The sequence below is a fragment of the Camelus bactrianus genome, chromosome 3 (assembly GCF_048773025.1).
Source record: "Camelus bactrianus isolate YW-2024 breed Bactrian camel chromosome 3, ASM4877302v1, whole genome shotgun sequence".
In the NCBI taxonomy this organism is placed as follows: domain Eukaryota; kingdom Metazoa; phylum Chordata; class Mammalia; order Artiodactyla; family Camelidae; genus Camelus; species Camelus bactrianus.
In genome coordinates, this window is record NC_133541.1 from 25,774,123 (window position 1) to 25,801,272 (window position 27,150).

The 27,150-nt window shown below is 43.0% G+C and overlaps 1 protein-coding gene and 1 long non-coding RNA gene across 8 annotated transcripts in view; one reads left to right on the forward strand and one right to left on the reverse strand.

Annotated features, from left to right (window-relative positions):
- The window catches only part of RAI14 (retinoic acid induced 14), a 139,607-nt gene that overhangs the window by 86,052 nt on the left and 26,405 nt on the right, over positions 1–27,150 (forward strand). For all 7 annotated transcript variants that reach the window (XM_074356897.1, XM_074356901.1, XM_074356906.1 and 4 more), the window contains one exon: positions 21,876–21,964. In XM_074356897.1, the coding sequence (XP_074212998.1) occupies positions 21,876–21,964 (89 nt within the window). The remainder of the gene's footprint in view (positions 1–21,875; positions 21,965–27,150) is intronic.
- The window catches only part of LOC141575851 (uncharacterized), a 35,400-nt gene continuing 33,322 nt past the window's right edge, over positions 25,073–27,150 (reverse strand). Inside the window, exons 2-3 of the long non-coding RNA XR_012503793.1 lie at positions 26,460–26,518; positions 25,073–25,223 (exon numbers count right to left, since the gene is read on the reverse strand). This is a non-coding gene — a long non-coding RNA (uncharacterized LOC141575851). The remainder of the gene's footprint in view (positions 25,224–26,459; positions 26,519–27,150) is intronic.

A 27,150-nucleotide genomic window follows, 5' to 3' on the forward strand; every position in this document is an offset into this window, starting at 1 on the left:
TGGCCCACTCAGCCTTATGCAAGTTTCATTTCTTATCTCTCTTGCACTCTAGATGGTAATTTCCTTGATGGAAGGGACCGTGACCTTGTAGTTCACTGCTATGATTATATCCTCTTAGCCAGCGGCTCAGTTTGTAGTAGATATTCAATAAATATTTGTTGAATGAGTCGGTTAACCTTTTCCCATGATGCCACACTGGGAGTCAGTGCTGTCTGAGCTCTGCTGGCCGAAGTCATGCTTCTGAGCCTGTCTTGAGATTTCTGGTGGTAGACACTGTGCTTTTGCATTACTTCGTGACCCACTCTGCAGCTTTCCTGGCTCCTCTTCTTCCCAGTCTGGCTTTGCAGGTGTCTGGACAAGACACCTTTGTTGAGCCAACCCAGGGAAAGGGGAGGGAACTGTTGGTGATTATTTTGTCCAAGACAGTACTCACTCAGAAGACAGAAAATTTAGGTGAGCAACTTCGCCATAGTTGTGATCACCTTCATCCTTTTGTGCCTTTCGTTAATAAGACATTTATTACATATGGAATAGAAGGCCAGATTGTTACTTTCTAGTCTCTCTTTTTTAATTGTAAAATACATATATACAATTGACCATTTGAACCATTTTAACATGTACATTTCAGTGGCAGTAAGTACATTGACGATGTTGTGCAACCATTGTCGTCATCTCCTTCCAGAAATTTTTCATCGTCCCCAAGAGGAAACCCGTACCCTTTAAAAAGAGACACTCCTCACCTTCCCCTCCCACTCTCCCTGGCAGTCGCTAATCTGCTTTCTGTCTCTGAATTTGCCTGTTCTGGATGTTCCATGTGCATAGAATCATACTATCTGGGGCTCTTTGTCTCTGGCTTCTTTCACTTAGTGTAACGTTTTGCAGGTTCATCCTTACTGTAGCCTGAATCATTCTATCCTGTAGAAATGCACCCAGCAGCTATTAATAAAAAAACAAAAACAACCCATTCCCTCCATTTGGAAGATGATAAAACTAAGACTCACATGATATACAGCTCTCCCTGAATTATCTCTAGAACCATTTCTAACACCTCTACCTCTGCGCTCGCAAGTCTACCGTCTTTCCCTTCAGTGACTCTTAGGTAGAAAGTTGGAGGAACTATATGGGAAAGGAAGAGAGGAGGTAATTCTTCTTTCAGTGCAAGATTTTCCGTAAGGAATCATCTGCTGACATTTAACTTTGCTGCCTGGACTATTCTTGTTGATGTCTGAAGTTATTAACTGATCACTCTAAGAATTTAATTGTCAGAGGCACCATAGAATTAAATGTGTCTGGCTTTGTATATGCCTTCAAATCTAATGGTCTTTGTCTTGAAATTGAGGTGGGGCGCTGTGGGGTTGGAAACTGTCTCTCCTGTCCCCTTGGTACTACGTAATTCTGTAAGACCAGGTGTTTCTGTTGTAACAGTGAGCCCCAAGCAGCACTGGTCCCTTGGCGTCAGCCTGCCTACCTTGGAAGTCTGCACTTCTGGATTTGGGTGAGCCTGATTTGTGCCTTTCTGCCTGAGTGTGTATGTGTCTCCCTCGAGCTGTGGACACTTGGCTGTTCTTGTTCCTGCTCCTTCCACATGCATTTGGTTTGGGAGCATGTGAATGGGGAACTTCCAAGGAGCAATTCTGAATTCATAACAGACCAGTGCAGGGTGTCCCTCCTGCTGGAGCTCTCGGTGCCTCCAGCCCCGTGGAGCTTGCAGGGTCCGCATTTGTTCGTGGGGGTGTAGGTAATGTTTTGCATTTATCTCCAAAGGGTAACACAAGATCACACACTTGAAAAGTCCTTGGGAGCACTTGGTCTCATTCTCTGCCCTGCTCATTAGGGTTTACCCTTTGATTTATATGCACCTCCATATCAGAATTAATCTGGAGGCCTCTTTTCCAGCAAGCTTTTATGATAACCCACTTTTGTCATTGTGCTCAGTGATGCACAGTGTTTTCCTACTGCCTGACAGCCTGGAGTCCTGATTTTGGCTTTCAGGGGCCTCTCAGTGGCCCAGCCCTTACTTAGCTAACTGTAAGTCACACTCCCTTCTGCTGGAGGTTGCACTGTCTGCCCCCCCTCCCCCATAAGACCATCCAAATGTTTGCCCCAGGTTCTGTGGTCCAGAATGCCTTCCTCCCTGATATTCTCAATCCTTTCTTTTTTAATTTCACTTCTCTTTGAAATACTAGAATCTTGACTTTGAACTTGATGTTACAACACAGAGAAATCTCTACAGCTTAAGGGGGATCTTTGTCTTCTGAAAGACTTGAGTCCTTCACAACACAGAAGCTCCCCGAGGACGGGGGCCTCTGATTTTGGTGGCTTTGTTGGTCTCTCCCCCTGTTCCAGGCATCAGGGGGCATTTGGCGGGTATCTGAAAGTGACCTCTCAGCGCGGTGCCCATGGGGAAGGCACACTCCCGTTGCTGGTAATGCCTCGTGGGGAGAGGAGTTAGGGGTGGATTAACTTGAGGTTCAAGGGGGGAAAGGCTATCCTGGTGAACGTCACAACACTTGTCTCTCCTAGCTTCTCGTGCAATTTAAGTAGAGAAATACTCAGCCTTCTTACCTAGAGAACCAGACAACCCAGAACATCCCAAGAATGAGGCAGCCATCTCGGCAGACATTCTCCAGAGCCTCCATAACCCAAGGTCAATAACCAGATGGGTGGTTTGGTAGCTCTACAGGCTTTTCAGTTTCTCCTGGGAATGATTCCTTCAGGGAGAGATAAGAACCTTGTCGGAAAATCTCCTCCCTCTAAAGCTGATCAAAGAAGGGTTAAAAAAGTAAAAGCAATGGAATGACTGGAATTCATTTAGGAAAGGGTAAAAGAAGGGTGGCGTCTAGGGTCACAAGAGAACGAAATAGAGCAGGGCAGAGAGTTCTAGCTGCGGGCTGTGTTTACGGAGTCAAGCCTGGCCTCCCTCAGCCCATCTGTTCTCTTTCCGAGATGGAGGTGAGGAAGAGGGAGGGTGCTGCTGCCCCGAAACCTCTCACCATGGAACAGTCTAATTGTTTCAAGATGGTTTCCCCTACGGTTGGATGTGCATTTAATTAAAGTTATGTGTGTTTGTTTTAGGAACAACCAGACTAAATAAAATCACGGCTGGGGCTTTCGTATTTGAAGAAATACCACCCAGGCATGTGTGGATGTATGTGTATATTGTCTGCATCCATAACCCACGTTTCGGAAACCTGATCTTTTTGGCTTTGAAAAGAAGAACTTGTGCGAGTATTTTTAGATGACTCAGTGGAGCTTACATATAAGATGGTGGCGGTGGTCCTTGAATTCTGCGAGTCAGTGTGAGAAGGGGCTTCCCTGCCTGGTGGCTTGTTGCATCCTGTCTCTTCCTGTTTTCTCGGAATAGGGACAAAGCGGTTCACTCTTGGAAATCAAATCATACCACCTGGCTGCCTTCCTCCAGTTCCTCTCACGCTTGGCTGCCAAACTCATTTACCTAAAACTGCTATATGCTTTATGCATAATTGCAGCCTTCTTGCCAGCAAAATCCCCTTCCAGGCAAAATCTCCCTATGTCTTGTCTAAAGCCTGTTAGTTTGGTGGAGGGATAAATTGAAGAATATAATTGCTGTAATGCGTATCTGTTCTGCTTTTGGTCAGGCAGGTTTTTTTTTTTGTTTTGTTTGGAGAAGGGGAGGTAATCAGCTTTATCTATCTATTTATTTCTTTATTTTATTTAATGGAGGTAAGGGAGATTGAACCCAGGACCTCATGCATGCTAGGCATGCACTCTACCGTGGAGCTATACCCTTCCCCACTGGTCAGGTAGATTTTTGAAGGTGATGTCACATCTGTTCCTACCTTGTAAATGTACCCAAATGTTTGCTTCTAGTCAGGAGGTACTCCTTGTGTCTAAAATGTTCCAAACTCTATCGTAAGCACATATAAAAGAAGAAGATATGGTCCTCACCTAGAAGATGCATAGCATCTGGCCAAGAAGACAAGACCAGTGGAAGTACTGGAGAACAATTGTTAAATCATAAAGTACTAACTGTAAGGGGTTCAAGGTGGGAAGAGATGGGAAAGCACTGGAGTAGCAAAGGAATGCTTCCTGCTTGAGGTGTTCTGTCAGCTGGGCCTGAAAGAATGGAGGGGAGGATTTGGGCGGGGAACGGGCAGCAGAGGACAGAGCGGGTGTTCGTAACAGTGTGGATGGAGGCCATCCCAAACTGAGAAGAAGAAACAACACTGGTCGTTGTTTCCTTTCCTTCCTCCAGAGCTCATCATAGCAGTTCAGGTTCAGGGGCCTGCTGGATGCTAGATTAGTGGTTTGCAACTTAACTCCCTTTCGAATCACCCGGACAGCTTTGCAAAGTGCTGGGTGTCACCCTCAGAGGTACCTGTTTAATTGGTATGGGGTGCAGTCTGGGCATGGGGCTGTTTAAAACACCCAGGTGATTTGAATATTCAGCCCAAACCAAGAATCACGGCACTGGACACTGCACAGTGAGACCCCAGGTTTCTTAGCTGCAAGCTTCCCCGCAGAGTTTACCCCATGACAGGCTACATATGGGCCGAGGAAGGCCCATGGAGCCCAGGTGGGTTTTTTTCTAGCACACGTGCATGTACATATGTGTACATGTAATGCTTGTGCACAAGCATTTTCTTAAAGGGGAAATAGCGTTGTAGGTTAAAGCTCAACAGATCGTGTTGCAAAACTGTGCTTTAGGAGGAAGACTTGGAACCAGGGAAGCGGTGCACATTGATGAGAATAGATTTGGGGATAGAGAACCACATTGATAAAAAATATTGGTGGGCTCACAGGCTTTTTCATTTTAAAACTGTTTGCAAAGCTTGATTAATTTAAGTATATTGCAAAGGAAGGATTTTAGAAACTCAGACCGCTTCTTGCTGCTCAGGATTGAAGCAGTCTGGCTTTGGGCCTCTGGCCGGGCCCTCCACCGGCCGGACCTGCTGGACCTGCCCCCACACGCAGAGGTCAGGAGAGCCTGGGAAATGGACCTCACTGTGACGGAGAGAGGACAGGGGCGGATGGGCGTGGCTGTCAGCACACGCGGGCAGTGACCTCCACCCAGCCTAACCCCACGACAGGGGGCACCTGGGGCGGAAGGTTCTCACGCTGGCAGCAGCCAGACAGTTCAAGGGTTGAGGCCCCTTAGATCACTTAACACGTGTCTGTCCCTTCAAAACATTCTGCTTCCTTTCCTGCATCCCTGAAATTCACAGCTTCTCAAATGCCACTACCACCTCTCATGCTGCCGAGTTTTGAGGGTCACGCAAGGTCCAGTTAATGAAGCCTTTTCGAATTTCCGAAGTGGGTGAGCCTGCTCTCACCACTGCCTCTCTTTAACCACTTAGGATTTCATGGGTCTTAGTTACCTATGTACTTATCCCTTTTTTCAGACTATTAGGAGTTAGAGCTCAATCTTACCCAATTAAATAAGAAAGGAATTGTGATTAATCATGTTCTGTTGAGTGCCCGCCCAGCACTGGGCTAGGGGCTTTCACGTGTGTTATTCATTCAACAGAAAGTTCATTTTCCCACCCATTTTAAAGACTGTGTGTGTTTCCTCCAGGTCTTTCTCATCTGATGCTGTCAGTCACCCTGGAGTAGTTCGTGAAGGGGGAAGTGTGGGTCAGGAAGGTTCAGCTGTTCTAGGCTCTAGGTACTAGAATCTGGGGGTCTGTCGTAAATATCAGAGACCAATCATTTGCCCTAATGGAGATCTCATAACGCCAGGTGCTCCATCCACACTGCATTTGTGAAACCAAACCATCCTGAAAGACAAGAGTGGATGCTCAGCGTACATGTCACGGGGCTTCGTAGCTCTGAGCATGTGATCTTTCTTCTTGGCATCTCCTCCCTCCCATCCCCAGGAGGTCTCTGTCCCCAGAAGGAGCACGGCTGATTCCATTAGCACATTGTGGGCACTTAAAGGACAGTAATCCTGTTTTTAAGTCTTTCTTTTATGCTGGTCATCTTTTATTATATCTACCTAGAAAGCTGAGCAGGAGAAAGCAACCAGTGTTTCCATTTCTCAGACTGCCACCTCAGCTCCTAATAGAAGCAGTGATCAGAGACCCTGTTGCAGCTGCCTTTGAAATAGCTGAAAGCCAGGTGGCACTACCCTACCTGAGGCAGTTTCTCCTGGGCCCAGGGAGCTCATCCCTTCTGGTAAAGTAGAATTTATTTTTTCAAGGCTTTTTTGACTAGAACTAGACAATGATGCCTTCCCTACCCTCAGGTGATAATCTGACATGGGAATCTAGATCTTCTTGGATTAAGGATTGCTCCACTGAAATACTCGGTGTGGGCTGACCCTCATTTGAGCTTAGTGGCCTCGTTAGAATTTAGATGTTGCAGCAGATGAGCGCCATGAAACCACTGATAGGCTGGGCTGGAATCGTAGATGTTTAGGGCTGAACAAGGCATCAGTGATCGTATGGACCAGATGAAGGCCAGTGGATGTGAGTGACTTTATTGTCCCATCCTTGGGGATGGCAGAGTTAACCAAAACCAAAGAATACTGGCTTAGAGATCATGCTTCTTCCTACTACTGCCAGTGGTCCTAAAAATTGGACCTGCATCAGAATCACATAGGAGGCTGGTTAAGACTCAGAGTGCTGGGCTCCCTCCCTGAGTCTTGGCAGGATCTTAAGAGTCTGCATTTCTTACCAGCTCTGCTGCTGCTGCTGCTGGTGGTCTGGGGACCACACTTTGAGAACCACTGAATGACATGATGCTGGGAAGCGAAATCAAGCCTATAAATAACAAAGAGGCCCCAGTGTCTCTCTTAAGAACTTACATTACAACCTGAGAAAAGCCTGGTTATTGCCAGTTGGTGGGCATGTCCCAGTTTATGGAAACTCAAAATAGAAACTTCAGGTGAAAAGAACAAATTCAAAACTAAAGATTTGCACTATCCAAAAAAAAAAAAAAATTCAGTTGTGTGTGCTAGGAAAATTGCAGTAGGCAAGACAAGGTCTCTGCCCTCATGGAAGGTATAGTCTAGTGGACAGACGGACAATAACCACATGCCTCTCTAATGTAACATCAGGTGCACTGAAGAAAAAGAAGAAGCCAGGGGCCACTTTGAATGAACCTAGGAAAGAAAGTCCTCTCTGAGCAGCGCCCTTTAGGTGAGCAGATTCTTGAATGGAATTGAGGGGTCGAGCTGTGCACTTTTCTGGAACTGCTGTCCTGGTGGAGGGACCAGCGGGGCAGGTGCCCCGAGGTGGGAGGGTCCCTGATGTGCTCAGTGAACCGGGAAGAGCTAGAAGCTGAGGTCAGAACGGGAGCCAGGACCTCCTCATGTAGAGTCTGGAGGGCGTGGGAAGGATTTTGGATTCAATCCTAATAATAAATACTTAATTTCCCTGATTTGTCTTAATATGATTTAGTGTCATTTCCCCCTCCTTCAGAAAGAGGCTTGCAAAAGGAATGCAGTTAAAGCATAGGCGGTGTTAGGTGTTTGGGAAATGCTGAAGCTGGTTATTATCAGGAAGTATTTGAGTCTCTCAGTCCATTGTGACCCCTCTCTTGGAAATAAAGGGCTTTAAGAGGAAAGAAGGGAGAGGTGGGTTTAGCCAGGAGGAACTACTCTTAGAGTCAGGGCAGTGAATTCAAGTCCTGATCTTTTACACATTTCCTAACCTCTCTGGGCCTCAGTGTCTTCATCTGTGAAAGGAGGATGTTAGGCCAGTTTATCCTTCTGGAACCTTCTAAAACTCTACTGCCTGTAGGATTTGATGGACAGTCTTCTCTCTGTGGCTTGCTAGATTTGGAGGGGGGTGGAAATTGGTTGCAGGGGCGATGGAAGGGACTGGAGAGTTGATAGCCACCCTGTTGCATCCTGACCCCACGAGGCTGTTGGTGTCAGGACCTGGGATGCTCATGAAGGTGCAAGAAAGTTTGGTTTGAGTGAAGGTTTCTATGAATGAATACACCTCAAAAATCCAAGCTTCTTAAAGTAGCCTTGTGAGTTTGTATTTCCTCCCTATGTATATTTCAGCTGGCAATCAGAAACCAGAAGAATTGTGTTTGTTATTACTTCGAAAGATAGGAGAACTTTCCAGGCCATCACTCATGGGCTTTTGAACAGCAGCAGTTCAAATGCCCGTAGGGTTGACAGCCTTGAGTAATATCCTGACCTTGTCCCAAGGCATTGAATTCGGGAAGGTTTGCACAACTTCGCTGAGCGGTTTGGTAGGAAATGAAACCTCTGTTGTAGGCTCCGTTTGCTTTCCTGCTCAGATTGCATTCCTCTCTGCTTGAGACCACTGGCAACCCTAATCTGCCCCGTGAGAAGCCTGTATTTGCTTTTTGGCCAAATACTTCCATTCTTTTAGTGTAAACTTTATTTCTTAAAAAGCGGCACAGCCAGTACCTTATATTATACAGCGTTCCACACTTTGCAGAGTGATTTTAACAAATGGTGCAATTTCTCAGCGCGGTGGTGAAGGGTCAACTCTGCAGGCAGAAAGCCTCGGTCAGAATCCAGGCTCCCCTGCTTAATAGTTCTGGGACTTTGGGCAGGCTTATTTCAACTTCTCTGTGCCTCCGCTTCCTCCGCTGTAACATGGGGATGATACTAATGACCCCTCCCAGAGCTGGCTGGGGGACGTAATGAATTGAAACATATCTGGTGCGTTGTGTTTCAGCAGATAAAGCTGGCATTTGAAGGATGTGGATGTTTTTTAGTTGCCCAAACTTGGTTTAGAGGTGAGGGAAGTGAAGTTAAGCACCCCAGCCAGGATGGAACAGCAACAAGGCAGCAAACCCATCCGTGGTACCCTGGCCTCCCGGGCTCCCCGCTCTCTTTATGCGGGTTCTTCCTCTGTGCCTTCAGGCTGCTTCCCTGCTACTATCTGGGGACCCTCATTGAGTTGGTCTTTTCTTAGGGGCTGGAGGGCAGGGCACAAGGAGAGGGAGGAGGAGGGCAGGGGAGGGATGGAGGGAAGAGGAGAGGGAATAAGAAAGGGGGAGGGGAGTTTGGGAGCCACAAAACTTAATCACAGAAACCTTGGGAACTTTCCAAGCGATAAAAGCAGAGAAATTCCAAATCTCCATCAGCAGCAGAGGGATCAAAGGAGCCTGATGTAAATCTTCAGGCTGCTGTATGGGTGCCTTTTAGTTACCCCTCTGTGAAAGGGCCCAGCTGAGTTTCATAAGCAAAGAGAAACACTTCCCATCATAGTGAAACTTAAAACAGCGCAGAGTCCTTTTTTGTGGAACACACCCACAAGACTGCTCTCAAGGCTAAGGGGACTGTGTTCGCAGAAGAACTTTGAAACAAGAGGTACCTGGTGAAAATGACGGTGTGAGGCTCTCACCTCGTCCTGCGTTTAGAGCTGTGCTTCTCAAACTTTAACATGCTTGTGAATCAGCTGGGAAACGTAAAACACAGCTTCTGATTCAGCAGATGTGGAGGGGAGTCTGAGAGCCTACCTTTCTCACGGGCTCCTGGACCCTGGACCACTCTGAGTATCCGAGACTTGGGCTGGTGAAGTGCTGCCTCTTTGTCTGCACTAGAATCCAGCCATCCTGCTGTTTCCCTGGGCAGTGAAGAGAGTCCCTGTCACTGGGCCTGGTAGAGGAGTGGATAAAGGTTTTTATACCCGTCCCTCCTCCACTGAATTCTTGACCTGTCTAAGTGGAGATATAAACAAGCCCATAGAATCTCTCCTAGAATGTATTGCTGTAGACTCTCGAATGACATTTCTTGTCTTTAAAAGGAGAAGGCACACTGTTTAATTGGGATGAATAGCCCAAAAAGAGACAAAGCCAAAGGATGTTCTGAATTTATTTTGCATTCACGCTTGTATTCCTCTGAGGGGAGCTTTCAGCTTATAATTAACTGAAATAACTACCTCAAAGGGTTCATTAAGAAAGACTTACATGTTTCTTCTGTGGGTGTAATTAAAATTCTCACCTCTTAAATTAAAATTTGCCAGACAGTAACAAGTCTTGGCTAGGATGTGGACAAGTTGGAGCCTTCATGTTGTTGCTGGGCATGTAAAATGGAACAGCAGCTTTAGGAAGGAATTTAGCATTTCCTTAAAGAATTAAGCATGATTACATTAGTGCTTGGCAATTTCACTTCCAGGTCTGTACCCACTAGAATTGGAAACAGGTGTGCGCACAAGCACTCAGCCACAAATGTTTAAGCAGCATTATTCATAATAGCCAAAAAGTAGAAACAAACCAGTGCCCATAACCAATGAACGGATAGATGAAATGTGATCTGTTCACCCAGTGGCAGGAATGATATCCTGGTACCTCCTACAACATGGATGAACCTTGTTCACATAAATGCCACATAAAAGAAGCCAAACACAGAAGACCACGTATGTATGATTCCATCTTGATGAAATGTCCAGAATAGGCAAATCCATAGAGACAGAAAGTAAATTAGTGATTGCCAAGGGCAGGCATGGGAATGGGGAGTGGATACTAAAGGGGATGAGGATTTTTTTAAATCAATGGAAATGTCCTGGAATTAGTGATGTGTGGCTGCAGAAGTTTGTGACTATACTAAAGACACATTTGAAAATGGTAACCTCACATGCCATAAAATATATCTCAATGAAAAGGTTGGAATCTGCTCACTTTGTTTCTTCAGCCTTTAATTTGTTTTAATAGAATTATGTCGTGCATTTGTTTTTGATGGTTTATCTCAAATTCTCAACCTGGGCACTATTGCCGTTTTGACATGTTGATATTATTGACATTGTCGACTCGTCAGAGGATTTCTGTTGTTGGGGGGGCTATCCTGTGCATTGTAGGATGTTTAGCGGTCTCTGGTCTCTACACATTAGACGCCAGTAGAATCTGCTCAACCTCCACCTTGTGGATAATCAAAAATGTCCCCAGATGTTGCCAGCTGTCCCCTTGGTGGGGCAAAACACCCCCAGTTGAGGACCACTGTTTCATCTTTAGTCTTCTTACTAAAAGCCAAGATCCAGGAGGGCTTTGTTTTACTCGCCATGTGCTTCTCAGTGCTTAGAACAGTGTCTGTATCATAGTAAATAAGAGTGAATTAATATATTTAGCTACAACAGTGTATAAAAATACAACTATAGAAATATCCAAATTTTCCCATACTTGGGTTAGTTCCAATGCCCTAGAATTAACGTTGTTAAAATAATCTTTATGTTTTGGGGCGAGGGGGGTGGTTAATCAGCCTACTGCTTTGCCTGCTCACCTCACCCCCATCTGCAAACTCTATTTATCTGGAGGTGTGTTCTTTTACCAGCTCCCCAGGACACAGGCCATTAGACGTCACCAACCATGCTCTTCAGTTACTTGTGTGGTGACCTGGGGCGCTGTCTGCTCTCTGAGCCTGAGCCCCCTCCCCCCGACAGGTGCCCACCTGCAGTGCAGGCCAGCACCCATTGGTCACCTGGACTGCCGCCCTGAGGATGCCTTCGTTTCTCAGTCACTACATAAGAAAGGAAACCTACTCACTGTCACTTACAAACCCAGGTCCTGTCAGTGACTAATCCTGCTTTCCCACTCGACCAAGGCCAACTTTCCACTTGAGTATCTTATTCAAGTTGGCTCTGCTGCTCTTTCACGTTCAGAGGCTAAATGCTAATGACTTGTTGCTGCCAAACCCTGCTTTGGGGATTATCATGTCTTGAAAGGTGCCAGGATGTTAGCAGCTCAAGTGTGAGCAATTGACAAAGCTGGTCCTGGATGGTTGGATGGGGGGTTTTTTGTTGTTTTTTTATCATCTGCGGCTGTCGTCAACTTTCTTGCTTTCTTCTTGCTTTCCTCCTCCTCTTTTCTTTCCTTCTTTCTTCATGTCTTAAGCAGTGGTGGTTCTGACCTAACTTCTGCTAGCCTGTCTCTTCTGAACACTTGAGACAAATCCCTTTATTAAGCAGCATGTCGGGGACTGTGCCTTGCCTTGTGTTGGTGAGGCTCTAACAATTTTCTCGGGTATTTACTACATGCTTCACATGTTGCTATAAGTGCTTTTACATATAGCTCATTTATTCCTCACAGCCCATTTTACAGATGCGGAAACTGAGATGCAGAGAGCTCTTGCCCAAGATTGCATTTAATTAATTAATTTTTTAAACTGAAGTATAATTGCTGTACAATGTTATGTAAGTTACAGGTGTACAATATAGTGATTCAAAATTTTTAAAGGTCATGTTTCATTTAAAATTATTATAAAATATTGGCTATATTCCCCATGTTGTCCAATATATCCTTATAGTTTTTTTATACCTAATAATAGTTTGCACTTATTTATTCCTTACCCCTGTTTTGCCCCTTCCCCCTTCCCTCTCCCTGCTGGTAACCACTACTTTGTTCTCTGTGAGTCTGCTCTTTTTTTTTTGTTTGTTTGTTATATTCAGTACTTTGTTGTGTAAGCGGCAAAGTGCAGATTCAAACACGGTTAGTCTGAGCCCTTAAAAAATTATATGTATTGCCTCCCCAGTATCTCACTTCTTGTTACACTTTCTCATCTGACTACGTGTGTTTGTCCTTCCTCTAAGCTTTAATAAAATGCAAGGTTGGGAGTTTTGCTTAATTTTTCAAAATCATGGAAATTTGGAATAAGGACCAGATTTGCTGATGTTAAAAGCCTTAAAAATGACTGGCTATCCAAATTAAATATGCACACAAAAAATAACAATTTAATTTTCCCACCTTGCCCTTCTGCTGAATGGAATTTACTCCACTCCTGATTAAGAGTTTCCTCCAGGCGCAGGGCTGGGGGATGAGAAAGAAAAGATGGGCCTTTATCTTCCAGCAGCCGAAGGAGAACTGACAAAATGATCCAGCTTGTTCGGTGGTGGTTGGTTGAGTTCATGTGCAAGGTCAGTAGATTGACTGTAAAAGTGCCGCTGTGCTGGGAAGGAGATGGCTTGTTAGGGACTTGCTGACAGAGTTGTCTCCTTGTCCGGTTTGTGCCTTATTTCTTCTACATTTATACAGCTTTCTTAAAAATAAGACAAAGCTGAAACAGTACACTGACCCTTTGGGTTTTCTTTTATGTGGTAACTGGTTGAGCAAACTCAGATAATAGATGTTTTGTCCTAAGCAGTAAAATGATTTTCTGACTAAAATTCTATAGCGATGATAGATGATTAAATAAGATAGGATACTCTGAGTATCAGAGTGATCAACAGTCACCAAAGTAACTGGATGTCTTGATGGTTATTTTCTTACTTTATATTTTCTCTAAGTCTAGCCCACAGATTTTGTTCACTAGCCACTTTATGCTAATTTTTAAATTAATTTTTTATTGAAGTATAGTTGCTGTACAATATTATATAAGTTACAGGTGTACAATATAGTGATTCACAATTTTTAAAGGTTATATTCCACTTATAGTTGTTATAAAATATTGTCTATATTCCCCATGTTGTATAATATATCCTTGAGGCTTATTTTAGACATAATAATTTGTCCCTCTTTATCCTCTACCCTTATATTGCCCCTTCCCCCTTTCCTCTCCCCGCTGGTAACCACTAATTTGTTCTCTGTCTGTGAGTCTGCTCTTTTTTGTTATATTCACTAGTTTGTTATGTTTTTTAGATTCCGCAAATGAGGGAGTATCATACAGTATTTTTCTCTGACTTGTTTCACTTAGGATAATACCCTCCAAATGTTTATCCATGTTACTGCAAATGGCAAAATTTCATTCCTTTTTATGGCTGAGTAGTTTCTGTTGTAAGTGTATATACTACATCTCCTTAATCCATTCGTCTGTTGATGGACACTTGGGTTGCTTCCATATGTGGGCAATTGGAAGTAATGCTGCTATGAACATTAGGATGCTTGTATCTTTTCTAATTAAATTTTCGTTTTTGTTTTTTTGGATAGGTACCAAGGAGTGGAATTGCTGGGTCATATGGTGGTTCTATTTTTAGTTTTTTGAGAAGCTTCCATACTGTTTTTCACAGTTAGCCTACAGATTTTTTTAATAGTAGAACACAGTATAGGGTGGTATATTTATATATTGCATAGAGTAGTTCACAGTATTTATATAGAATATAGTCTGTGGTACTGAAGATTTTACTGGACCTTCTTTTACTTCTGCTTTATTACTGAAGAACCTGTGTTATTCCACAGGATGTGTCCATAGAGCTTTTAAAGGCTTTCCCAGTTTTAAAACAGCTGGTTATAGTATGCACAGCTGTGTGTTCCCATATGTGTTGTGGATGGGGTATTTGTTATTTTTTTCAAGACCAAATTCACTGTTTAAAATCTGAATTATCGCATTTCTTTTTTGCATCATGGAGCATTGTAGACTGAGTGCCGGCTCTTATTTGTCAGTTGTTTTTCTTATCTTTGGAGTGGTGTATCTTAAACCTTTCCAACTGGCTCTTACCTTGGCCTAACACTATATCAGAAAACACTTTTGAAGTCACTTATCATATTCTGTATAATTAAAGGAATTTGACACATTCTGCCATGAAAGCATTTTAGCCAAAATGCCCAAATATCTTAAGCAGACAAGCCAACTGAAAGCAGCGTTGAAAATTTTTTTTTATCGCAGTGGATATGACGTGTGCTTGTTACTGGGATGTACAATGGTGAAACTGCTTAAATTTGTCTGCAAAAAAAACTATAGAACTGGTTGAGTATCATGCATACATTTACATATATTTAACTTACATGTATTAATCCTCCTTCCCTCACATGGGTCTCCCTCCTTTAGAGGGTGCAAAGGAACCAACTCAATCTTACAAAAATTTGCACAAAAGTAAAAGGTCAGATATTTCTCTTTCCTGTATGAACTATATTTCAGGAAAACTAAATTGTCATTGAAGGTATTTTTTATTTTCCTCTAGAAGAATTCCAGCCAATGAATAGAAAAGAAATAATAGATTAGAATGTCACCATTTTCAAACCCCAGATGGAAGGATTGAATCCAAGTGGTGATGCTCAGTGGTGGTGAACATCACTGAAAGAGAGCCAGCTAGATATTGTGTGTCTCCAGTGGAAGTACAAGGTGCCACTTACGAAGCAGCCTTGCCAAAAAATGGAACCTGTATCAAACCAAGGCTCTAGGTCTGACTACAAGTTTGCAGGACACATAGAGGCATGAGGAACATGTTAAAAGATACTGTGGGGAGGGAGATACAGAAAAATACAGATACTGAAGATGCTACAGGCCTAGACACATGGCTTTTTCAGAAAAGAAATTACAGGCACCAAAAAAGAAAGAGGGAACATTATTAACTGACCTTTTGGAAATTTTGATTCACGTAAACTATTTAAAAGTGATGACATTTATGAAACAGTTGGAGACATGAATACTGATGCCTGAATATTTGGCACTATTGAAGAATTGTTAAAATTTTTCAGGTGTGATAATAGTATTGTTATTACATTTTTCTAGAGAGTGATTTTATTTTAGAAACACATACTGAAATATTTATGAATGGAATGATAGGACACGAGATTTGCTTCAAAATAGTAATGGTTGGTAAGGGTGTAGATGAAACAAGGTTGTTCTTACTGAAGTTAGACATGGTTGGATACAAAGCATTTCATTGCACTCTTATCTCTACTTTTTAAAGTGCTTATCCTTTAAATATACATGTAGAAAAATTTAGAGATGAAATATGATACGTGAGGTTTGCCTCAAAATAATCCAGCTGTGGTGGGGAAGGGTAGAGAGGGTGAATTTATAGATAAAATCTGTGACCTTGAGTTGTTGGTGGTTTTTTTTTTTCCTTTAAACTAAAAAAAGATCATGTTTAATTCTTTATCCTCTACTCCTAAATAGTTCTTTTCCCTTGGCCAATATTTTAATACACTTCTTTGTAATGTTATTACTCGTGGCCTGAATTAACTTTAAAAAAATCATAGGAATAGAACAACTAAGAAGTCAAAATATCTAGTTGTCTGATACTTTTTTTTAAACTGGAAGTTTGTACCTTTTAATGGCCTTCATCCAGTTCCCCTTCCCCCAAACCGCCTGCCTCTGGTAACCACACATCTGATCTCTTTTTCTATGAGTTTGTTTGTTCATTTGTTTTTGAAGTATATTATACCTACAACACTGTGTTAGTTCTTGTTATACAACATGGTGATTTGATATTTGTATACATTCCAAAATGATCACAATGATAAATCTAGTTACAATATGTCACCAAAGATATTACATAGTTATTGACTATATTCCCTACACTGTACATTTCATATCTATAACTCATCTTTTATTTTACAACTGGAAGTTTGTACCTCAATCTCCCTCACCTATTTCTTTCCTCCTCCACCCCCTCTCCTCTGGCAACCCCGTTTGTTCTCTGTATCTGTAACTCTCTTCCTGTTTTGTTTGTTCATTTGTTTTTTTAGATTTCACATACAAGTGAAATCATACAGCATTTGTCTCCCTCTGAGTTAACTTAGCATAATACCCTGTAAGTTCGTGCATGTTGAAGCAAATGGCAAGAGTTCATTCTTTTTTTATGGCTGAGTAATATTCCATTGTGTGTATATTTATGTATATATATCACATTCATCTATTGATGGGTACTGATGATGCTTCCATATCTTGGCTATTACAGATAATGCTGCAATGAACATAAGGCTACATGTATCTTTTCTAATTAGTATTTTTACTTTCTTCGGATAAATACCCAGGAGTGGTAGTTATATTTTTAATTTTTTGAGGAATCGCCATACTGTTTTACATAGAGGCTGCACCAATTTATATTCCCACCAACAGTGTACTAGGGTTTCCTTTGTTCCACATCCTTGCCAATATTTGTTGTTTGTTGTCATTTTGATAATAGCCATTCTGACAGGTGTGAGGTGATATCACATTGTGGGCTTGATTTGCATTTTCCTAATGAGTAATGTTGAACATCTTTTCATGTGCTTATTGGCCACCTGTATGTCTTCTTTGGAAAAATGTCTATTCAGATCCTCTGCCCATTTTTCATGGTTTTTTTTTTTATTGAATTGTATGACTTCTTTTTATATTTTGAATATTAACCCCTTATCAGATATATTGTTGGCAAATATCTTCTTTCATTCCATAGATGGCCTTTTTGTTTTGCTGATAGCTCTCTTTGCTCTAAAAGTTTTTTTAGTTTGATGAGGTCCCATTTGTTTATTTTTGCTTTTGTTTCCCTTCCCTGAAGAGACATATCCAAAAAATATTGCTAAGATGGACATCAAAGAGCACGCCTATGTTTTCTTCTAGAAGTTTTATAGTGTCAGGTCTTACATTTCAGTGTTTAATCCAGTTTGAGCTGCATTTTGTATGTGGTGTGGACAAGTCGTCTAGACCGATTCTTTTGCATGTAGCTGTCCAATTTCCCCAGCACCATTTGTTGAAGAGTCTGTCTTTCCCCAGTGTATATTGCCTCCTTTCTCATAGAGTAATTAATTGACCATATAAATGTGGGTATACATGGCCAGTGTCTGTCCCCGGGATAAGCTCATCACCTCCTGCTTCTCCAGGGGGCTCCCCAAGATCAGCAGTGGGTCTGACCCAGGCTTCTTTCAAATGACTACTTCTGCCCTGGGTCCCAGAGCATGGGGGATTTTGTGTGTACCCTTTAAGACTGGATCTGTCTTTCCCACAGCCCTCTGGCTCTCCTGAAACTAAGCCCCACTGGCCTTCAAAGTCAAACATTCTGGGGGCTTGTCTTCCTGGTGCAGGGCCTCTGGGCTGGGGAACCCAATCTGGGGCTTGGACCCCTCACTCCTTGGTGAGAACCTTTGCAATTGTAATTATCCTCCCATTTGTGGGTTGCCCACCTGGGGTGTGGGTCTTGACTATACCGATCTCCGCCCTTCCTGTCTCGTTGTGGTTTCATCTTTATATCTTTGGCTGTAGAAGATCTTTTCTATTAGTCTTCTCATCTTTCATTGATAGCTGTTCTGTAAATAGTTGTAATTTTCATGTGCCTGTGGGAGGAGGTGAGCTTAGGGTCTTCCTCCTCCACCATCTTCTCTAATCAAAAAAAATTTTTAAAGGCTGAATTTGGCCTTTTGGTGATTCAGTCAGACAATATCCACAGGAACCTAAGAGTTCATCTGTGGATGATCACACACAAAGTACCTAACTCTGATGTCATCCAAGTTCCCAGCAGGTAGCACTCTCAAAGAGGATAATTGATGAGCACTTAAGAAAGGAACTATTTACAAACTTGTGGGCAGAGTAAACCAGCAAGGCTGGGAAAGCAGCCCTGGCTAGTAACAAGGGGAATGTATTTCACCACCAGCACCACCCACACCTGAAGAGGCCAGGAGAGAGATCAGTTACCAAAACCCAGAAAGAGCGGCAGCTGTGGCTCTGGAGGAGCTGGCCCACAGAACTGTGAACTTCACCGCGGAAGCAGAGGGAGGAAGGCAGCCGTGGGCAACGTGTGGCCGGCAGGGAGGGAGCGGAGGGGATAATGCCCCGACCTCTTTATACTCCTCTCCTATCTCGCGTAAGTGCCTCCCATTGGTCGAACCCAACCAGAAGCCAAAGGACAAGGCAGCTCACCGGATGCAGCCCAGTCTGCCTGTCCAGTCTGCCTCCAGGGCCACAGACCCAGAGGTCAAGGTGGCAGGGCAAACAGACGATGCACAGATGCACAGCGTAGTGAATCATATCCCCCGAGAGCAGACTTGACACATCATCTTTCTTGGCTTTGCTCCTGTTTCCCGGAAATGCATACTTGGAAAGAAAGAATGATGATGGAGTTCTTTGTCTGTCTGGAAAAATGAATGAGAGACTTCTGGGTAAAATGACCAGATCTTCTCTTTCCTGCTCTTTTGGCCCATCTTCATGCCCACGTAGCTTAGACAGTAGAACAGCAACTTTTATGTGACTTTAGAATGTAGCAAACACCTGGACGTGAATCATCTTTGAAAAACATCTTGAAATAATAATATGTTTAATTGAATCACATCCACTGAGAGTGATTTTGTTAGGTAACAATAGGATATTAGATACTCAGTGTAAAATTACAGGCATGAATAGCTGTCCTTACAATCAGCTGTTTCTAATTACTTGTATTTATACTTGTTCATTTTATCTTTAAAAACAGTGAGCGCTGAAGTTTTAGGTAAAATATAGGAGGATAAAACTATGAAATGGGAAAAGACCCTCCTTCTCTCTTCTCAGCAGAATACAATACTCTGCAGGAGAAAAGTTAGAGAGTTCTCAGAATAAAGGAAAAATCACTTCCCACTTCCTGATCTAAACTCGAGAGAGGGCAAAATAAAGTCTCGTGCGTGCGCGCACGCGCGCGCGCGCACACACACACACACACACACACACACACACAAATTGTTAAAGCATGCAGCAAGGCCATAGTTGAAGTGTGTTATAGCCATCAGAAATGGGTTGATATAGGTTGATTTGAGGGATTTCATTTTAAAAAGCAATGTTTAAGAAACTTTCACTGGATTGGGTTGGATATTGAGTCCAACTTCCTAACACCTCACTTCTCTTGCCCCGTAGTGATCACTGACCTTCCAAATAATGATCCAGAAATCCTCCAGCTCCCAAGTCGTTCATGACTAGCATGTCAAGTTCACCAGACCAGATTTATCAGTGTGCAGTAGTAGCCTATAGGAATGCTTCATTGTCACATGAGTCTGCAGTTTCAATCCTCTGTAAATATAGTGTGCACTCCAGAGTTAATCTGAGAAGCCTCAGAGAAGGAAAAATATAAATATCACGTGGGGAGGGTTACGAACCGTAAGTAGAAGGGGCAGCTGGAGAGCTTCTGAGGGGCTAGCAGGAGCACAGGAGGAGGCTTTGGGGCCTCTGGTCATGTTGTGTTTCTTTAGCACAAAAGTGAAAGGGGCACGTTCCATCTGGGAAGCTTTAGCAGGCTTTACAATTACGATACATGTAGCTGTTTTATACGTGTTTAACACCAGTCAAGAGTCCTCTGTGTATACACACTCATACATTGTGTGTGTGCACGTGTGTGCACGTGCTGATTTCTCATCCTGGTACTGTTCTCTCTAGCAGAGGATGTGGCTGTCCTCGTGTTCAGATCGTTTTGATTGAGTTCCCCCTGGTCACAGGAGGCAGCAGGGTGAACAGCTTGGAAGCAAACACATAGACATGAAGAAAAGAAGACTAATATTAATAAATGTTAGCACTCAGTCATCCGGGAGATTTAGGTTAATAGCCTTGAAAGCACAGTTCAGTCACTGGGGCTCTTAGTGGTGACTTCACATCCTCAAGAACAATTAAATTACATGACACATACTTAACTAAGGCTGGGAAAATTTTAGAAATCTTCCACTACAACCAAACGATTGACTATTTAAAGACGAACTTTACTTACTGTACAATGAAGTTATCCCAATGATGCTAAAAACAGAGGTATTATTGTACTGTCTTTTAGGGAGGTTCTTTTGGTTAAGCCGTATTTAATCAGGGATTCCATTTATAAGACCCCACATTCCCGAGTTCTTCTATATGATTGAAGTTTCACCGTAATGTGTAATCACCTACCAAGTGGACTTTGACTGTGAAGAAACATTGCACACAAATTGCTGTACAAATGCAGAAATAGTTGGTGGGACAAGAGCCAGCTAAGCTAAAAAAGTACAATGTTAGCACTGGAGGGAACATTGGATATTGCCTGATTCAATCCCCACGCTTTACCATGGAGGAAATCTAGGCTCAGAGAGGTCAAACTGACTTCCCAAAGACACACAGCCAATGGATGGCTGATTTGCAGCCAGAACTGAAGTATCCCCATTTGCTGACCTGCCCACCTTCACTCAGCCTAGTTCCCCGGAGCAGAGGTGTGGGGTCTAGCTGACTTGGGTTTGAATGGCTTTAGCTCTTGGATTTGCTGCTTGGGTGTGAGTGACCCTGGGCCCCAGTGAAAGGTCCTGTCCTGTGAAAAAATACTGTCTGGATATTAGTTCACAGGGACCGACACTGAGGTCCTGCACGGCAAGTGTCCTGAGAAGATAATGCCCTAAGACGGAACCAAGGCAGGAGGAGAAGGCTCATGAACTTCTATCTCTAGGAAGGAGACTCAGAAGAGGGAAGACCTCCCTAGTGGAGACCGTCCCATGGTTTTCACTTCTCAGCCTCTTGAGTCTGAACAGCCAGTAGAATTGTGCTTTCCTTCTGCCTGCAGAGTGCCCTTCGCCCCTGGGTGCTATCGGGATGATAGGATTGGCATTTGAATGTTATCCCTCATTAATGGCAAGCCCAAGCACGCCGAGCATGGTTTGTACTCCCAAGTGTCCTTCAGTCCTGGAGCCTAACTGTGGGCTTGCCTTACTGCTGTTTGCACCTGACTGAGGGTAGACATCTGCCATTTAATGGAGACAGTCCTGGGACTTGCCCCAAAAGGCTGTTATGAGAATGAAAAGAGAACGTATTAAAGTGAGTAGTAAAGTGCTTGGCACACATTAGTCACCTAACAATAGTTGCGTATAACCGTTGTGATTCAGTTAGAACAGAACAATGGGTTTGACCTTGATACTGTCCAAGAACCTTGACCATTGTTTGGCTTCGACAAATTTCTCTTTATAGAGCATATTACTTAAAAATAACGACTTTGGTGAAAGCACTAGACAACACCAGAAAAGTTGCTAAGTTACTCGTTATTTGGGAATTGAATCTAGTTGGGATTCTTTGGATGTTCTTTTCCTAAAGGGACAACGAGTTGGATCTGACTTTTTTCAAACCTGGTCTTTAACTTGGAGGACCAAAGATCTGGCTCCTGCTTCATTACTTATTAAAAAGTGTCAATGAGCAAATCATCAGACCACTTTGAGCCTCAGTTTTCCCATCTTTAAAATGAGGTTGATAATGATAGCTACTCACTAGGTGGCTGTGGAGCTCAAGTGAGAGAAAGCTGTATGTGAAGAGACAAAAACATTGTGGGAGGTGAACTGTGCAGAGTGGAAATCTTAAGGAGACTCTGTTACTTCTTTTCCAGTTTTCATCTTGCTGCTACGAAAGGACATGTGGAATGCCTCAGGGTCATGGTCGCACATGGCGTGGATGTGACCGCCCAAGATACTGCCGGTAGGTGGTCTTTATCTCTTTTTAAGTCAATGGGTCAGCACAAGAGTTGCTATCACAAAAGCGATCCGTATTCATTGTGGAAAATTTCCAATCTACAGTTAAGCCAAGAGAAGAACATGGCATCTCCTCCAGTGACTAGGCTCTGACATGGATTCACCCTTTGTGCCTTTCCAGGTGTTTTCATCTTGTATGTGGTTAGTCACCTGGAAACTAGATGCTTCTTATCCTCCATTTAAAATTTTATTTTCTAAGATTATATGTGTGGATCACGCATCTTCCCTAATTTTTGATTTTACGAGTCATGTATGAATTGATGAATGGAGTGAGTTGTGTAGGTGCTCATTTTGTCAACTGGCTGAGATGACAGGAGCCGTGATCCTCACGTGGACCAGCTGCCCAGGGTCCACACCCCTTACGGTGCTCTTAGCGCACCTGAATCACGTGGGAACTGGTGGGGAGAAAGGGAGGGGGAAAAGAGGGGAAAGGAAAAAATACACAGTACACACACACGCCAGCCCCACACATATCCAAGCTCTGCCCTCGGAAATTCCGATTCTATTGTCTGAAGATTTCCAACCAGTTGTCTTCTTTTGTGAAGCTCCCTGGGTGATTCTGATCGGAAGCCAGTGTTAACAAATGATGATCAAGACAGAAATGTAGTGTTATCTTTTGTGAACCTTGTTCTCCAGGAAGGAACCCCTGGGACTGCAGGGTCTCCAGCCTGGGATTCTGCCCCTGTTGACCACACTGACAGACCACAGCAACTGCTGATTGCTTTTCTTGATTGTGCTTAAAAATCTTTGTCTTCCGATAGGCTTTTGTCAGTTTTTACTGGAATGTGAAATCAGCCTACTCCATAGCTTTCTTGAGGCTTCTCGTTAGTCCGTAATGGATTCCTATCCCTTTCCCCCAAAATACTGGCACCTTAGAGCAGTCATCTTGGAGGCAGACTAATCAATCAGATATTGTCAAAATGCAATTATTACTCGAAATATGGCTGGAAAACTTGTGTTTCAGAACTGTTTTCAAAAAGTCTATGGCACTTTTTTAAAAAAAATCATCTCAGTGTTTGGGAATCTTTATTCTTTGAGAATAGGTTTGTTTTTTTTAGGACAGGCCAAGAACCACTTGAAGTCAGGTCAGGTAAATGAGGTGTCAAACTGGTAAAACCATTTTTGGTAAAAAAAAAAATAGGGAGTGACTGAAGTAACAGGATGATTTTCTCAAGCAGTGCCACATAAAGCTCCAAAAAAAAAATACTTTGAGATGTGAATACCAACAGAAGAATGAATGGTTTCCTTAAATGACTGCCTTGAGGAAAACACTGATTTATGCTGCTAATTAAAGTCATCTTTAATCCCGAGACCCAGTTACTTTGTTTTTAAAGTTTATTGTTACTACTTTTAAAGCCATACCGCATATGCGTAGAGTAGCGTGATTGGCTGAAGTCCCCTTGATGAGATGTACGTCCATTCAAGTAGACAGCTTCTTTTCTAAGAAAATCATAAGCTAAAAGAATTTGCTTAGAATGAATAAACTGGAGCTGTAGTACAGTTTTATTTCACTGCATTTGATGTTAAAAAATAGATTAGACAGGAGCCTAGTTATTTCCATTGTAACCAAACGTCTCTCCCCCCAACTATGTTTTTGTTAAAGAGAAAAAAATGTTTCTTTAATACACACTCAACTGTAGAAAATTTGGGAAACACCGAAGACTGCTTCTACTCCTACCAAGAAGAAAACAATTTGACTGTTTCGCTATATTTCCTACCAGATTTTTCTGACACATTTTTGTATAGTTGAGATCACATTATATCATAAATTTTACATTCTGCCTTTAAAAAAAACCACACACCAAAACACTACCATTATCATTTCCTTCACTAAAAGCTCTTAAGAAGCAGGGTTTTGTGGCCATCTAACACCATGTGGGTAGAGTTTGTGTTTACCATCAGAGCCCTAACTCAGCTTCTGACAACCTGGTGCATTGGGCGGTGAGACCTGGACACCCCAGTGCCGTGCCCGCTTCCTTGCGGGCTGAGATAACCGTGCTCTCCCAGACGCAACACTGGAGGGGACCCTGCAGACACATCCTGGGTGCTTCTCCGTGCTGGTCAGTGGGAACTGCTGCAGTCTATTTTTTTCAGCCCAGATTGAATTTGGTGGAATCCACAGCTCTCTAGCCCCAGAATATTGTCCAGACATTCTATGAGCTGAGAACATCTCAGAGCTGTCGGTCAGTTCCCTCTCACCTGATATTTTTAGCGGTGAGGTCAGCACTCTGGTCCTCGGGCTTATTGTTTCACTTCGCTCTGAGTGAGACACTAACTTCTCAAGATTTCTTGAAAGCAGGCAAAGAGAATGCAAGAACAAAAGAAGGAAAAGCAGCCTGGATAAAAAGGCGTGGCAAGTCTGTTGTGTTATCTAGAACAACGCTTCTCAAGCTTTTTTCTGTCACAACAAGCAAGATAAACGTGATGTCTTTATTGCTCATGTCCTTCCTGTTGGCTGTATCACCTACTCCCATCTCTCCCTCCCGAGAATGCAAGGAAAGGGCAAGGACATTAGTCACCATGCTTTAGAGGTCATCCTCAGTCCAAAGCATTTGATGAATGGATGAATTAAATGATGCAGCTCCTACAGGGGTTGTCTTTTCAGTAACCCTACCTTAAGTATTGCCACGTCATTGCTAAGATACAGTCACCTCAACCCCAACACCCACCGAGAGCTCGCACAAAAATCCACAATAAATCTAACTGCCCTGCAGAGTTTCTGGGAAAAAAATGAAAAACAAAACCGGCTTCCAAAATATATTATTACAGTGACCCTTTTTATTCTTTTTGTCCACAAAGTCTATAGGATGGTCAGATTGGTACAATTTCCTACTTTTAAAACTGTTGATTGGATTTAAGTTACAGAAGCAAAGGGGTTTTAGCATCAGTCTCTTTTTAACAACTCTCCTCCCACATAAAATGCTTGGCAGTCTGACCAGAGACTCTTCGTGCATGCTTTACAGCCTTGGGAGCAGAACAGTGTCAGAAGATAAGGCCTTGGGTATGGTAACAATACAGCATCTCAGTAATCGGCATTTTGGATGGCCTGGGAGGCTCAAGCGAGATGACGTGTGCGGGCACCTTAGGAGCATCCAGCACGCTGAGTGCCCGCTGCGTTTGGCTCCTATGTTACCACCATTATTGCTACTTCGTCCACATCACCTTTATTCTCTTTTCCACATAAGGCTTGTGAAAAGGTTTCACGCCTTTAAAAATAAACATTAAAAAAAAAAAAAGAAATAAGCTTTGACCATCACCACGCCAACTCTTCTCATAGTACGAATGAGAAAAAGAAACCCCCAAACTGGGCTTCTGTTTTGATTTGGGGGTTCCCCCCCTTCCCTATGCCCCGCCTGCCGGACAGCGCGGGAGGCACGTGGACAGCCAGCCCGGGAAAGCCGCGCCTAAGCCCGTGGTGCCCTCTCTGAGCCGGACCAGCATTATTTGTCCAGCACTTCTCATTGCTGTTTGCTCTTGTGTTTCACTGATGTGAGATGTGGCATTTCTGTCTGGTTCTTTAGAAATCACTTCTCCAGATTCCTAGGCTTTTTTAGGGGGCTGGGTGGGGGGGGGGGGATGCCAGCTGTTAGCACCCAGGAGAACAAGAGAAGATTAAACAGAAGCATTAACAGAAGATTGAAGAAGAGCACAGAATCTTCTGCTTGTTATCAGTGCTTGCCTCAAACATTCGTTTTCACACTCCCTTTATTAATGAACGTGTTGCATTTGACACAGTGTGACATGGCAGCTTGAATGAGATTGACTTTTCTCTCTCAGTTGAAAGTCCCAAATCGGTTTGTAGCTCTGAGTCCACACTGAGGGACCCGGCCTCCTATTGCTCCACCATCCAGGGTGTGTGTGGCCTTGGTCCTGATGGCCTAGGACGGCCCCCTGCGCCTGCATCCCCGGACTAGTGAGCAGAAGGGCGATCCCAGCCCATGACAGACACTCCGATCTCACTGATGTTAAAATGTAGAAGGTTGTGCTGTTGAGGGAGGTGGAAACAGATGGAAGGCTGATGCGCGGTTTCTGTCACACTCTCAGATCTTAGATTTTCTCTGATCCCTTTGCATCCAAAGCTTCTTTTCTCATAAAAGAAGAGAGGCCTAGGAGAGTGAGAACTGAGCTACAGAAATGTTATAATGCAGAGTCCTGAGGAGGGGGAACTTGAGAACCCTGATTCTTTTCTAGGGTTTCAGGTGCTTGTTTAGCTTTTGTTTGGATTTCTGGGTGGCCCTCTGTTCCATTGTGCCCCTAATCCCACTCAGATACGACACCATGTGAGGACGCAGAAGGTGCTGTTCATCTGAAAGCTCAGGCACTGTAGAGAACGGGTCATTTAAAATGTAACTGCAGATTATAGCCCATTAAGTGGATTTTGTATTTTATTTTGGAAAAAAGAAAACCCAAAATGACCATATGATTTATAGCCCTTTACTTACTGTCACCACGTGTGTATAGGACGTCGGAAGGGCCAACTGTATACAATGACCAGCAGAACCTGAAACCATGAAAATATACACATGAGCTTGCAAAAAAACCCTTTTGATTCTCTGTAAAAAAAACTATGCAGATCTATTTTGTGGAGATTATGGGATAATTTCAGAACCTTATTTAATAGTAAGAATAGTTATTAGAAATAACATCTTTTATACTCTCATCTTCTCTCTCCTGGGACTATAACTGGATAAACAGTCTTGTGATTCAGTGATAAAAAGTTGATGTAAAGATGAGGATTTCTAAGAACACTGTTATTTAAATGTATTTAAAGTTCTAAATGAGAACCAAATTAATTTATTCTTTAATTGTTTATATCCAGCATTCTGAAACTTTGGTTTTTTAGTAGATGTATTTTAAACCTTATCTACTTGAGTATCATTAATTCTCTTTATTTTTCTAAATGTCTCTATATTATGATCTGAAACTACAGTTGCTCGAAGTTTAGCCTTTTGGTGGTTGTTAGCCATGTCTTTGTGTCCTGCGACCTCATTGGTTTAACAGTTGATCACCTGCACTTGAAGACTATGTCCCCATGTTCCCAGTCCCATCAGTAATTCCTTCACCATGTGAGTTAGTTCTTCTCTGTTTCTCCAGTGATTTTCAGTCCTTGGATAAATGGTTATTGTCCGAGGT